Source organism: Thunnus thynnus, chromosome 21 (genome assembly GCF_963924715.1).
Source record: "Thunnus thynnus chromosome 21, fThuThy2.1, whole genome shotgun sequence".
NCBI classification, from domain to species: domain Eukaryota; kingdom Metazoa; phylum Chordata; class Actinopteri; order Scombriformes; family Scombridae; genus Thunnus; species Thunnus thynnus.
Window position 1 is genome coordinate 9,500,842 of NC_089537.1, and position 14,559 is coordinate 9,515,400.

The 14,559-nt window shown below is 40.2% G+C and overlaps 1 protein-coding gene across 1 annotated transcript; it reads left to right on the forward strand.

Annotated features, from left to right (window-relative positions):
* Window positions 1–4,426: 4,426 nt before the first annotated feature.
* ankha (ANKH inorganic pyrophosphate transport regulator a) lies at window positions 4,427–14,477 on the forward strand. The gene is made up of 12 exons (XM_067578837.1): window positions 4,427–5,003; window positions 6,171–6,387; window positions 6,591–6,709; window positions 6,975–7,058; window positions 7,173–7,343; window positions 7,596–7,730; window positions 8,418–8,510; window positions 8,606–8,698; window positions 11,140–11,269; window positions 11,434–11,557; window positions 11,773–11,872; window positions 13,554–14,477. The coding sequence occupies exons 1-12, from the start codon at window positions 4,908–4,910 to the stop codon at window positions 13,680–13,682; spliced, it is 1,491 nt and encodes a 496-aa protein (XP_067434938.1). The 5' UTR covers window positions 4,427–4,907; the 3' UTR covers window positions 13,683–14,477.
* The last annotated feature ends 82 nt before the right edge of the window (window positions 14,478–14,559 follow it).

The following is a 14,559-nucleotide window of genomic DNA, read 5'->3' on the forward strand; positions in this document are numbered from 1 at the left end:
CATGAAATGCAGCTCAAAGACATGTTTTTTTTTTCTGTGTGAGGCCACAGCAAATACAGGTAGATGCAGTTTTCTGGGCACAGCTGCACATTATAGCTTGTGTTAGTTCAGTCTGGATATTTGTAAAGATTTTAGGATGATCTATTCCCTAAACAGGTAAATTCAAAGAAGTAATTAACTCACTTCAGGACAGCTTTGATTAATTAATTTTAATTATATGAATGTAAAATTAATTTTGTATGTGACCAAGTGGGTTTATCATTACATTTCTAGGCTGAACACAAGAGAAAAATGTATCCTTCAGTCATAACTGCTGTCCATTTGTAAATCAGGGTTTAAAATATTCAGATCAGACAGTTGCTGTGTGTCTAATAAGCGCCTTGATGTTTGCATGTATGTGTTTATCACTGATGCTGCCTGACATCGAGAGAACAGTTCGGCATACTTGTCTGAAGTGCAGTTTCATTTAAGAATGACAATCTGGGTGTTTGAACTACTCATGTTGTTGGCAAACATAAAGTCTCTTACAGAAGCAGAATGTTTCCTTCACAAGAGCTACTAACGAATGTAATCTTTTAGGACTGATCAGCGTGGGATAAAAGTCTTTCATGATGACATGATGATGAAGCTATTTTGTCCATTTTGTGGAGATGCAATCATATCAGTGGTTGTCAATGTCCATTACTTATTGAACTGATAATGGTTGAAAGTGACCTGTGTTTGAGGGAGAAGGTCTAAGAACTGTAGGCCCCTAAATAGCCACTAGAGGGCACTTTATCACCTGAATATCCTGTAGCAGTGGTTTTCAAACTTTTTCATGTCAAGGACCCCTAAACTGACACAAATAAGACCACAGACCCCCTTCTGAAAAGGTTTTTGCTTTTAGATGTTTGATTATAGAAGGTGTATGAAACCCATAACCAAAATAGTCAAACATTTGTCATTGTATTACTTATTGATGGAATTATAGTGAAAATAAATTACTCCCCTTTTTGCTGGGGACCCCCTGGAACCTCCTCAAGGATTCCTGGGGGTCCCTGGACCCCACTTTGAGAACCACTGCCCTGAATTTTGCACAAAAGCTAGATTAAAGATTATTTTTAGCTGAAGGCATTTTAAATAATATCACTGTTTTTAGTCATTCAAATTGTTTAAATAAATCTTAAGACCATGTGTTTAATGAACGCTGCCAGTACATATCTTCTCTGGAGACACAAAAGTTTTCATTGATACTCTTAAAACCCATTCTTGCAAAGTAATATCAAGGCCTAAATGAATTCCCTTCTTCTGTTGTCAGTACTTTCAGCATGGTAATAAATGGCCTCTAAATGTTTGCCTGGCAAATGTGCTTGCGCATAGACTTCCTGTGGCCAGAGCACCATAAAAATCACAAAACAATGCAATTGTAATAAATGCTAAAAGCAAATAAGTGTTTTGATCAGTGCGATAAGAGACATCTGCCACCCTGGGAAGGCTTTTAGTCCTCTGCTAATGTCAACCCATAAAATGAGGGATTCCTACTGAGGGAAAACCAATATCTCCAAACCATACGATTCAATTCATGTTGCAGGAGGGTTTTTATATTCTGGGAAACCTATAAAACCCCAATTTTCCAGCCATGAAAAATTAATACCAACATAAATATGTTCAAGCCAATCTCTAAGATATTTTCCAAAGCTGCAAGAGCAAATAGTTCTCTGATGAACCAAATGAAATCATGATTGATGTGCATTCTTGTACATATAGACATACAGTATATTCACCAATCAGTTACCACACTAATACTCAAACACAACTATACAAGGGTACCTGGGCATCCCGCCATGCTTTGTTATCCAAAACAACACCTGTTTAAAGAGTTGTAGTGCACACAGTAGGACGTATGTTGCACTAAAAACACTTCTCGACTGTTTACATAAAAACCTTCTTGTAAAAGTTTATTTTGGATGGCAAGGTTTATTATTATTAGACAGTTAACAGTGCAGGTAATGAAACATTCCCACATATTGCGGTATTAGTATTTAACTCCCACGTGTACTTGCAGGTATGAGTTTCTTGATAAACATCTGACATTACTTGCAGCTGCTGAGGACAGGGTGCGTCAACTCTTAAAATTATTGCAGAAACCCCCTCAGGGACAAACAACTTGTTTTGTATCTTGACTCAATATTACTCAGAGTCGCACACTTCTGTAAACAAGTTTTTACCTGTACACAGGTCACATGGACATATTTGCACTTAAGATGAGGGGAAAGTGTGTAGTAGAGTAGTAGTGCAAAAGAAGAAAGGGATTGTAGAATAACAGTCTGCAGATGAAATCTTAGATTAGGGCTGAGTATTGGTACTCGATACCTTTAAGGTATCAAAATAACCCAGAACCAAATAGTATTGAAACTTCTCCAGTTAAACAATACGTACATTCAATCCTTTGTGTATCCAGATCTAGAAGAAAATGACTATTTGTGTGGTTTTGCAGTGCAACATGTGATTGGCCCGCTACCAGCAGCTACAATCTATACAGACTGTTGTTATTTAATAAATAAGTTAATAATTTGAACACTTTCAAAATGTATTTCAGTAAAAATCATTTGGATGGAGAGAAGTGGTGGCATTTTATGCAACTGAATTCTTCCATTCACATGATAGGTATCAAATGAAGTAGAAAAAAAGAGATTGAATGAAGTACTCTATTGGTATTAGTATCATTTTAAGGGTACTGGTATTGGTTCTAGTATTGTAATTTTTTTAAACAATACCCAGCCCTATCTTGGATTAATGTTTGAATAAAATAAGTAAATGAATAAATAAGGGTTATAATAGCATTTTTCTTTCTCATTGAGCAACAATCCCCCTTTAATGTGAAGTAACCTTTTTTCTCTGTTAACTGAAGGCTGAATGAAAAGAAATCAGAATGACAATTGCTCTTTTAATATGACAACTTCGGTGATGCACACAATCAATTGATATGAGATACATAAATAAAGGTAATGACATGCATCTGTTCAGATGTATCTTCCAAATTTACAACCTTTTAGTCTCAAATCCTTGTGTTTCCCCAAGTGTTCCCGTTGCTGAGATGCAGTGGAGAGATAGTATTACAATGAAGGAATTTGGCTTTAAAAAGACTAACTTTGGAAAATTAATTTGGCTAACTTAGACTGCTGAAACCTCATATTAAATTCTTAATAATAAACCTTTGAGTGTTTATTGGCACAGAATGAGGACTTTGGATTTAGTCCCTCATCTCTTACAATGAAATTTCATTAGGAAGAGATCTTTCAGTGACCAGTATGAACAGGAGGAATGATTACAGCAACCAAAAACTGACTGTTGTTTAAAGTCAGACTTGAGAAAAAATCAACCTTTAAAGGAAATGCACCTCAACTTGTTTCACTTTGCACAAATGTTCATGTTTATCGTGACCTTTTTATTGTTATTTCTCAATTTGATCAATCACTAGATTTTAACTAATTTTGATTCCCTGTCTTGTCCACCTGGGGTCAGTATATCACTAGTTATGGCCATATCAGGGCTTATCTGTTTATCCAACATATAATTATCATCATCCTCAAAGGAAGAGTACAGTGTAAACATAAAAACTTAGACAAGACCATTCAGGTATCACAGTCAAGTGTAAATCCAGTGTGTGTTTCATTCAGTTAACTGGCGTTATACCAGAGTCCAGTTTAATTTTCCTAATATTTGGCAGCTTGTACCTTTATCTGATGTTTTTTTATGACTCTTGTAACTGTTTTTTTTTATTTTTTTTTTTATTAATTAATTCTTTATTGATTGTGTAGTTGTGCTGTTTCTATTTGCTGATGAATGTTTCTTGTTCTCAGGTCTCTCTTGAACAAAAAAAACAATCAACTAGAGATTTCCTGGTGAAATAAAGATTAGGCAATCAAGTTGTAGCAACACCTAGTCATAAATAATAGTATTTCTTTAATGTAAACACATATTATACATTCCTGTCTGTAATAATAAAAGCCAGGTTTAGAGTGATGTGGTGGTGATGTCACAACAGGTGTTACAACGTATTTGGTGACCCATTAGATTCTGTAACCCACAGTGTTAGAAGAAGTACTCAGATCCTTTACTTAAGTAAAAGTATTAGTACCGCAATGTAAAAATACTTCACTACAAGTAAAAACCCTGGATTTAAAATCCTACTTAAGTGAAAGTAGTGGTAGTGAAAGTATAGAAGTATTACCAGCTAAATGTACTCAAAATACTAAAGTAAAAGTACTAATATTGCAGAAAATCGAGCTGTGCTTTTACTTTAGTACTTTAACTAGTATTTTTACTTGTAACCAAGTATTTTTACATTGTGGTATTGCGACTTTTACTTAAGTAAAGGGTTTGAGTACTTCTTCCAAACACTTCAGGGCACTGAATCTGATGGGTTACTAAATATGGTGTAACACCGGGATGCCGGGGAGCGGTGGGTTCCAGCCCCGCGGAAGGTGGAGGGTATCCGGACCGCCAAGCACAGGCGCACAGGCGCAGTCAAATGCAGAGCTACAACCTAACCAGCCTCCCGGATTATCGGTTTTTTTTTTTTTTTTAAATAAACAACCTCTAGCGACGGTAACGTGAGACTCCTCCTCGCTCAAACTCGGCGCTGTTTGCTGTCACCTTGCGTCTCCCCCTCCCCCTTGATGATGATTTGCGAGGAAGATGCGCCGGTCTGAAATTTCCGTTGACCTTCGCCTCCGCTCCGCAGCACCGAAGCATTGTGAAGCGCAGCCGCTACAGGTCAGGAGCGCCTCGGCTCCTGCCGCTGCCCCACATACTAGCTCCCATTCTCGCTAGAAACACAGGTGCTCTGACTGCCTTCTAGCCGGGTAATCTCTGATTTTGTGACCGAGGCAGATGCCCCTCGCTCTGTCATCCCGGCTTGTACTATGGTGGAGTTTCCATCTCTCAGTCCTTACTGGCCTCTCATCCGCTTTCTGGTGCCTTTGGCTATCACCAATGTTGCCATCGACCTCGGAGAACAGGTAACGTTTCTGGGTGTTTTCTTTTTGTGTTTGCTCGGTGCCGTGTTATCCTTGTGATACGTCAATAACAACAGAAACAAGCTCAAGACTGCGGCTGTCTTTGCTAGCAGCGGCTAACGGCTTTTAACGGTTATTATTCCGCCGCTGACAGCATTATGTTTTCGGCGTGTCAACCGCCGCTGCCGCTGCCGTGCATCAATGTTTGAGCTTTCAGACGTCCAGAAAAAAAACACCGACACGGAATATTTCGAGCTTGTTTCGTCAGCCTCAAAAAAAAAAAAAAAAAAAAAAAAAAGGCTGGCGTGTGTTGTAGCTAGAGCTAGCTTAGCTGTGAAGCTGGGAAGATAATCATTAGTGGTTTTTCCTTATATATTACTTAGGAAGAGGAGAAGAGGAGAGGAAAGGCCCTTGTTTATTCTGAGATGTTTTGCCAAATGCACTGACTGAGCCCTTGCGGATTTCAGTGTTATTTATCACCCAGCTTGTCCCGGGCAGGCAACATACTGTACCTGCCTGTGATTTGTGTCATTATCATGAATCGGTAAATCTTAATCCAGGCCCGGTTGGAGATTATGGTGGATCATGCACACACGTTAAACAACATTTATGCTGTATTTTCTTCCATTGTCTTTTTTTTTTTTTTTCCGCTGGGAGGTTTCCTGTCTTTTCTCAGCCAAACGTGTGATCTCAGTGGCTGCTGCCTTTACCCAGGGGACACTGGGCTGATAGTGTGAGAGTTTAAAAAAAAAAAAAAAAAACAACACATTGAGGCTTTGAGGTGTTAGGATTAAGCTTATGTAATGGCTCTGTTGGTTGGTATAAATAGCACACAGTTCTGCAAAGGAGAAGAGCAGCCATAGTAGTTGTTCTGACTGTAAAACTGAATGGAAATAATGCTGTTTTTAGGGATGTGGGTGTTTCCTGTCCAGACATGAACTGCTTTTGCACTGGTCAAAGATCTGTTTTTTTTATTGTGACTGTAAAACACATATTCATTCTTTTAACGCACTCATGACCGTTGAGGACTTTGGTGGAGTATCAGCAATTGCCTTCTGGTCAGAGATAAAGTTCAGGCTAAGTCATGGTCATGTGGTTGAACTTCTCCTACCCCCTCCCCTCTTCTTCCTCTTTCACCTCTCCTTTTCCACTCTGTGACATGTCTTCCAGGCCCTCAACAGGGGCATAGCCACAGTCAAAGAGGATGCAGTTGAAATGCTGGCCAGCTACGGCTTGGCCTACTCCCTGATGAAGTTCTTCACCGGGCCCATGAGCGACTTCAAGAATGTGGGCTTGGTGTTTGTCAACAGCAAGAGAGACCGGAGAAAGGCTGTGTTCTGCATGGTGGCGGCCGGGGTCATCGCGTTTGTCCTTCATATCTTGATAGGTGTGTGTTTAAGGGTTGTTTGTGCACACACGATAATGACACGCTGCGCTTAAACCGCGTCCTGTAAAAGGGAAGTTTTTGTATTTGTGGCAAAACTATACTTGTCAGGCTTTCTTTGTGGGGAATGTCATAATCGCTTCTGTTCAAAACAATATCACCTCACTCTCTACTCACCTGTGGTTTCCTTTTTTTTTCTTCTGTAGCGTACACAGATTTAGGGTACTACATCATTAATAAGCTCCACCATGTGGATGACTCTGTGGGACACAAGACAAGAAAGGCTTTCTTATACCTGGCTGCTTTCCCTTTGTTGGATGCGATGGTGAGTATACAGTACAGCGTGGTTATTTTATCATGCAAGAGATAGATTTAAACACACCTGACCTATAAATTTATGATGTTTAATCCCCTGTAAGTGCTTTTTCCAAGTGATGGAGCATCCCCAGCCTTTAAAGTGCACCTCACTTCTTTTATATAGCCCGTCATCCAGCTGTGGTTGAGAAAAATGCTCAAAATAGAGCTTTTGTTTTTGGTGTAGAGCTCGGTGTCTTAGGGCTAATGTCTCTGTCCATTGTTCTGTTTTACAGGCATGGATTCATGCAGGGATTCTCCTCAAGCACAAGTACAGCGTCATAGTCGGCTCAGCCTCCATCTCTGATGTTGTGGCCCAGGTAACGAGAGCTTGATTTTTAATCCAATGCAGAAGAGTTTTATTGTGAAATTAGACGTTTGAAGCACGTTTGGTAGCGTTTTAAGTGTTAATAGGTGCTGTTTCTCTCCTGCAGATTGTGTTCGTGGCCATTCTCCTCCACAGCAATCTGGAGTGTGTGGAGCCTCTACTCATCCCAATCCTTTCCCTGTATATGGGTGCCTTGGTCCGTTTTAGCATTGTCGGGTTGGGTTACTACTGTAACATTCATGACACTATTCCAGACTCCAGTGGACTTGATGTGGGTGTAAGTTCCCTTTGTGTGCCCTTTGTTTTAGTTTTTGTCACAATTTTCCATAAAGAACGAGGAAGGAAATTAGGACATAAATGAAGGAGAGGTTTGTACTTCCACTTTTTTATGCGCAACCTAACTTCTTAAGCTGCCTGAAGCAAAGGGACATTGGTGTTTGTTGGATTTTTTTTATAACAGTAAAATAAGAATTAAGCATTTGTTTTCTAACACAAGACTGATTTATCGGGTCCGTCTTGATCCCTGCAGGGCGATGCCACCATCAAAAAGATGCTGAGTTTCTGGTGGCCTCTGGCCCTCATCCTGGCTACTCAGCGCATCAGTCGACCCATCGTCAACCTCTTTGTGTCTCGCGACCTCAAGGGGACCAGTGATGCCACAGAGGTGGGTGTTTTTTAATTTAATTTCTCATCCATAACTGTTCTGTTTTTCCTCAGAATTTCTGACTGTGATTATGTCAAATATGAGTTGGAAGAAATAAAGTTTTATTTTCTTTAATCTGGTTCGCATGAGTAAATTTATATCACCTAGTAGTAATACTGGTATTATAGACTGTTGTTTGATATACGGTATCATTAAGAGACTTTACAGCTACGTGAAGCCAGTGGACTAATTTTCCCCTCAAGTTATTGCAGATGAAATGCCAGATGCTAACAAACTCCCTCTGGAGCTTTCTGGCTTACAGAGACCCTAACTACTAGAGACAATACAAAGCTGTTTACCAGAATGAACTGGAAATCATTGACAACACTGGCTGCCAGTGGTTTGGGTGATTCACCATGTTCATGTGGAACTCAGGGCATGATTACACTGAGTGAAAACATTCCTACATGGCCCTACTGTTCCTGCGTAAAGCCTGACACCGCCTGTTGTTGTTTGGGACACAATAACAAGCTCAAGGCTGTTATCCAATGGTAAACTTGTGAAAAACCGCACGCTGATGGGAAAGTTAGGGACACACCTGTCATTAATATAGCTGTGTGTGTCGCGTGTGGTATTTTGGACATTAAAGTGGGAGGGGGGGGGTGAGCGTGCTGATGACTTATCGCTGCTGTGTCTTTGTCATTCCAGGCCGTGGCTGTGCTCACAGCCACATACCCTGTGGGTCACATGCCCTACGGTTGGTTAACCGAACTGAGAGCAGTGTACCCTGCCTTTGACAAGGTAAACCAGACTCCCATACTTGTGTTTGCTGTAGTGGTGACAGATTATTGTAGAAGGATTTGTTTATGCCACTAATATTGTTCTCTCTCTGACAGAACAATCCCAGCAACAAGCTGAACGCTGGTAGCCCAGTCACCAAGACGAATATTAAAAAGTTTACATTCTGCTGTCTGGCTCTGTCGCTTACGGTAAGATCAGTCATATTATTTTACTGGTAATCCTCTCAGGATATGGCAGGTATTAGCTTAGAAAGAAAGAAAGAAAGTTGGGTTTTGTGGTCCGTGGGGAAACAAACTTGGGTCTGGAATCAAGTTCGAATAGATGAGCTTCACTAACTAAAAAATAATATTACTTTTCAGGTATCGTTCAAACAACTAGACTCACCTTGGTAGTTGAAAACAGCAAGCATAGAGTTTCAGCATTCATTTTCAGAGCAGGCATTCCCACTCCTGTACTGTATTTATTTACAACCTCAGGTGTCCTTCATTCACATTCTCCTACAGCAGGTGTCAGTTGTCATACTGTGGTGTCCTGCAACAACCTCATGTCTGAGGCAAGTCATTTTGTTTCACAGTTGAACTAAAAATGCCCAGTTATACCACAGACACTCATAAATTTAGGCCAGGAATTGCAACATGACTTGTTTTTGCAAATCTATTTCTGTGCCTGATAATATTGGATACTTTGGAACATACAATAAAAAGTTAAAAACACATCACCACCAACGCACAGAACATTTGAAAAACACATAACATAGTCTGTGTTTCATTATGTTTACCTTTTTTCAAAACCCAGCTGTGTCATAGATGGAAGATAAAAGTGTTTCTAAGTCAGGGTTCAGCTCCAGAAGTGGCAGAACCGGTCCAGTGTTATGCAGAAACAGGTTGACATAGTTTTTACAAACCTTGCCAGAGGCAATTCTGTCAATGATCTCCCACTAAATCATCTCTGAACCTGAGTGCTTTCTGAAAAACAAGGGCTAAAAAAATTTTAAAAATCTGTAAACAAGCTCATGTTTTTAGAGATTTAATCATGCTGTTACTGCTGTACACTGTGCAACGTGATGGGGGTTCACCACTTAGTCGCGGGCGTACTGAATGTACTTTTCCTTTGCCATCCTGTCGTGGTTTCAGGTTGCAGGCAGGGAGAGAGAGAGAGAGAGAGAGGGAGACACATTAGGGTGGAATTTGTGAAGAGGCTGAGGGGCTTTTGTTCCCCGCTAACACTCCCATCCAAGCTTTAAGAGCTTAATAAAATAGGCATTCACATAAAACATATCAGTTAACGCATACCAAAAGCTCCTCACAGGTGTACTTTTCTTTGCTAAGTAATGAGTGCTGCAGCCACTTTATGGACACAAAAACTCCAAAATATTTGGATACCAGCAGGCTAACAGCAATATCACTCTTTAATCTAGTCTCTCTCATTATATTTGCCTTCTATTCAGCATTGAAAGTGAACGTCTGTTAAGTAAAACAGAGCCTTTGTCCTAGTTAGATGTCTTAACAGCCTGAATAAGAAAAACAGGAAGTTTGTGGCCAAGGTTGGGTCTTTTTAGGAGAAGGAGGAGGAGGAGGAGGAGGAGGAGAATGGCACACCAGATGTGGAATCCCAAAGCTGTAAACATGTATGTGAGGGTGTGTGCTCGGCGCAGCACAACAGGCTGATAGGTATGGCCTGCAGCAGTGTTGAAAACCCAGAGCTGACAGCCCTCATGCCAGGACTTGTTCTGATTACAGATGGAGGAAAGACAACGGAACGAAAAACAGACGAGGAAGTAGACAAAATGATTGCAAAAGTTGATGTGGGAAAGAATTATTCTGTACCAGCTTATGAAACCAGACCATGATGAGGATGTTGTGAGTGTGGATGTCTCCCCTTATTTAAGGGAAACCACATCGGAGTCAGGGGAGACTGTGGTTTCACTCGAGCCATTCAATTTAATTATTATGTGCCTCCATCTTACTAAAATAATGATAGATGATGGGTCCATACTAAATAAAATCATCAGTTACAAGTAATCTATCCCTAAACGTCGGCTCAGAGGATCACAAACCACCAAAACCACATCACAGACTTTAGGGAAATTCATCATTTCCTCCTACATATAGAAAAATAGGTGGTGGAATGTTAATTACTTAATTGCAAGAGAATTTCTTTGGGCGATTTTTGTTCCTCTAGGCTAAAAATAACGCAGCACCATCATCTTGTGTCTTTTCTCTTACTTCAAAATGTGGCTCAGTGGGCTCCACGTGCAATAATTTTAAATAAATTGACGTATTCATGTTCAGATCAGACAGGCTCATGCGTGTGTGTGTGTGTGTGTGTGTGTGTGTGTGTGTGTGTAACACTCCTTAATGTTCGTATCATCACACCATAATAGCGTTGAGATGTTTCGGTAATGTCGCACGTGCCTCGGCAACTGCTTCTCGAAACAATAACATTGTCCGTCATGCGCTCGCCCGCTTGTTTTTATGTGAGCTTCAAAGAGCCACATTCAATCCCAAACCCCCCTCTTGAGTTAATGAACTAATGAAATCTAATGAGGCGTGCCGGGGCCGACTCCATTGTGGTGCAGCGAACGCAAAAAAAAAAAAAATTAATTTGCTTTTGTTCATTTTGTGTCCAGCTTTGCTTTGTGGTGTTTTGGACTCCTCACGCATCAGAGAAGATCCTGGTTGATGTCATTGGAGTGGATTACGCTTTCGCCGAGCTGTGTGTGGTCCCGCTCCGAATTTTCTCCTTTTTTCCTCTGCCAGGTAAGACGCATGTGTATGAATGTTGTTGTTTTTTTTGTTTGTTTGTTTGTGCAGCATCAGTGTCCAGCTGTGTTTTTCCTTCCTGTTGTGGCTTTAACAGAGACGTAGCTCAGACCAGTGGGGTGATCTTTCTACTTTGTGTGTGTGTGTGTGTGTGTTTCCAGTGACTGTTCGGGCTCATTTGACTGGATGGCTCATGACCCTCAAAAAGACCTTTGTGCTGGCCCCCAGCTCAGTTCTCCGCATCATTGTCCTCATCACCAGTCTAGTTGTGCTGCCTTATATGGGGTAAGTCAACACTTCAGAGAACACTGTCAGGGTCACAAAGGTCAGCGCTGTGACTCAGACCGACTGTGTTATTTAATACTGTGCTGTGTTTGAATCTGGTAACACAACACTCACAAAGAAGGATTAGAAAACCAATACACGTCTACATTTGTAAAACTATAATATAATTAGATTTAAAAGCAGCGGCAACTTGATATAATCCTTTTGTATTTCAGGGTTCACGGGGCCACACTCGGGGTTGGATCCCTCCTGGCCGGTTTCATAGGGGAGTCGACAATGGTTGCCATAGCAGCCTGCTATGTTTATCGACAACAGGTGAGAACACCTGGCTTGAGGTCATTGAAAACACACACACACACGCCTTATTTTGTGCTTCATGCAATTCTCATCACCAGCCACTCTGAACCAGCTGTGTCTCTTCATTGTGATCATTGTTTAGTTTGAAAAGAGGCGTATTAGAAAATAATCCATCTATAAATAGATGCAAGGAAAAAAAAATTAATTTAACACAGGTTTATATCTGAACAGCTGTTATGTTTTTGTGTGAATTGCATTTGTGTTTGTTTTAAGCACTAAATTTTATTTGATGATAAATCTGGTGATGTTCTCTATTTTTCTTCTAGTCAACAAATCCCAAGAAAAGACGAAAACTGACAATAAACTAATCCTACTGACAAGTATTGTCTGTGTATCCAAAGCCTGATATATTACTCCTCTGTGCCATGGAGCTTATTAAAAACACAATTTGTTTTGAGTGGATCCCACATACTGCGCACCATCCCGCTGCAGTAAAAAACTCACTAATGCACCAAATGTGTTAATCCGCTGCTGAAAATAGTCCTCAACATATGCTCTATTTCATGTTTGAGTGATGTTAACTTAAAAACTACAGCTGTTGTAAGAAATTATTGAGCATTTTAAAAAAGTCAGACCTTATATTTGTGAGCCCTTTTAAGACTTGTGTCTTAGTAGAAACCAGTGGACTTGGGACCGAGTGCCACAGTCGGGGTAGGAAAGTCAGACAACTAAGGCACTGTTGGTTTTGGTATTTACATGTGATTTTAATTTACAGAGTAATGCAACCTTATTCTATTAAGTATCTAAAAAGGGTGTTTTTGGCGTCACACAGTACAGCTACTATAGCTTTAACAGTTAATTAAGTTTCCAGTTTGAGTTTTTCTGAATTCCTTTCAGAAACATGTTCGTTCAAAGACTCGTTGAATGTTTCAGGTCCAAGAATTATTCATGATGTGCTTGTTACCGGCAGTCAGGAGCCTTGTGCTCAGGCATCACTATCTTTCCATTATGAAAGCTTCATCCAGAATATTATATTAAAGAGCAGGATTTCACAGCTCAAGATAACTTGTAAAACACAATTTTTAACTGTCCCAAAAATGACACGAGTTGTCATCAGCTGCCAGCTCGGTCAAATGTGTTTCTTACTTTGAATAAGAGGGTTGATTAAAAGACGTGTCTTCCAACAATTTCAACATTCTCCACATCTTATAATTAACTCATGTTTGATCAAGGGGAGGTTTTGTGCTGCACCATCTGCTGTTTTTATCCAATTAGCTGCTCAATTTAGGGTCTAAAAAAAGTCAAATGTTGTATCTTCGTACCTCCTGCTCTTTGAGTACACCTTTTTGGAAGCTCTCAAAGCTCTTTTTCAGATATTGTTTCTCCATTTTGAAATTTAATCAAAATCATAACCAAGTCTTCAAAATCTTCTAATTTGTGTTTCCAGTATGTATTAGGTTGCTGCTAATAATCTAAATGAGGTTATTGAGTTCAGCTCTGTAAATCTTCACGTGAGAACTGGATTATTCACACAGTTATACGATGTTCTTACGCTTTGCAGTTTATCAAGAATTAGATTAACGCAACAAAGGTCTCAGCTGCAGTTTTTGGCAGTGCAAGTTCTCCTTTTTCTCTCTGAGTTTTAGAGAATATGTGGGTTTTTTTTTTTAAATTTCTTTCTTGACTGCTGTCTTTACAGAAAAACAGCGAGATGTCCAATGAGCTAGTGGTGGAGGGCGAGGACTCTGCCCCAATGAGCGAGGTGTGCTCCAGGACTCAAATGGACGCCATCGAGGAACTCCAGGAGGAGGAGGAGGAGCAGGAGTGAACTCTGTGAGAAAGGGAAGGTAAAGCCCGACCTCCATGTTCGAACTTTGCTGAAGAGGAGACCGCTGAGTGATAAGTGCCGGAGAGGAGAGAGGAGAGAGGACCTGAATGTGGTTTTGGTTTCAGAGGTTCTCCCGACAGACTGAACTTTCAATAAGCGCAACGAGGTCTTCTTCACGTCGACCTGCACCCCATTACAACGCACACTGTAAAGAAAGCCATGCACCTCCCAAATGTTCATCCATCAGTGTAAATACCTGTACGTCTTCCGACCTTTTCAACAGTTCTCATAGTTTTGCATCATCACATCTGCAGGTGTTTTAACCAATTTCATGTGTTTACTGGTAAACAAGGGAAAACGACACAGGAGAACTTCTCCTCCTCAGTGGCAAGAATGAAACGTCTGTCGAGTGGTAGTGGAGTTGCCAAAATACACTATTTTATGTTATTTTATCAAGATTAAGCAGCAAGACCTTGCTTGAATTCAAATAATAGAAATATTGTGGGACTTGTTGGGTTGTGCAATTGTATTTTACATAAAATGGTGTACAGATTATTGTTGTTTTATATAGGTAATGCAATGTGTATATTTAATTGCTCAGAGGGGTCAGGAATCCCTCGTTATATCATTGCGTGTTACAGAATACAGTTATGATTGTTCACTTTCCATGCAGTCTGAGAGTCAATCTACTTTTGTTTTGCCAAGCATTTCCCTGGTAGTATTCAGACTGTCGTATGTACTGTATATACTGTATAGGCATTCTTATTTGGCAAATAAATTGCTTTATTATTATTATTAAGGCTTGTGTTTTGTTGACATCAACTTTACTTCCGCGTTGTTTGATTGTTTGCTGTTCCACAGAGCCCCCCCCTTCACT

Bases quoted from the DNA above. Each gene is read 5' to 3' on its own strand.
- ankha (XM_067578837.1), top strand. From the start codon at position 4,908: ATGGTGGAGTTTCCATCTCTCAGTCCTTACTGGCCTCTCATCCGCTTT. The intron at 8,699-11,139 runs GTAAGATCAGTC...TTTTGTGTCCAG, and splicing joins GTCTGGCTCTGTCGCTTACG to CTTTGCTTTGTGGTGTTTTG. The intron at 11,270-11,433 runs GTAAGACGCATG...GTGTGTTTCCAG, and splicing joins CTCCTTTTTTCCTCTGCCAG to TGACTGTTCGGGCTCATTTG.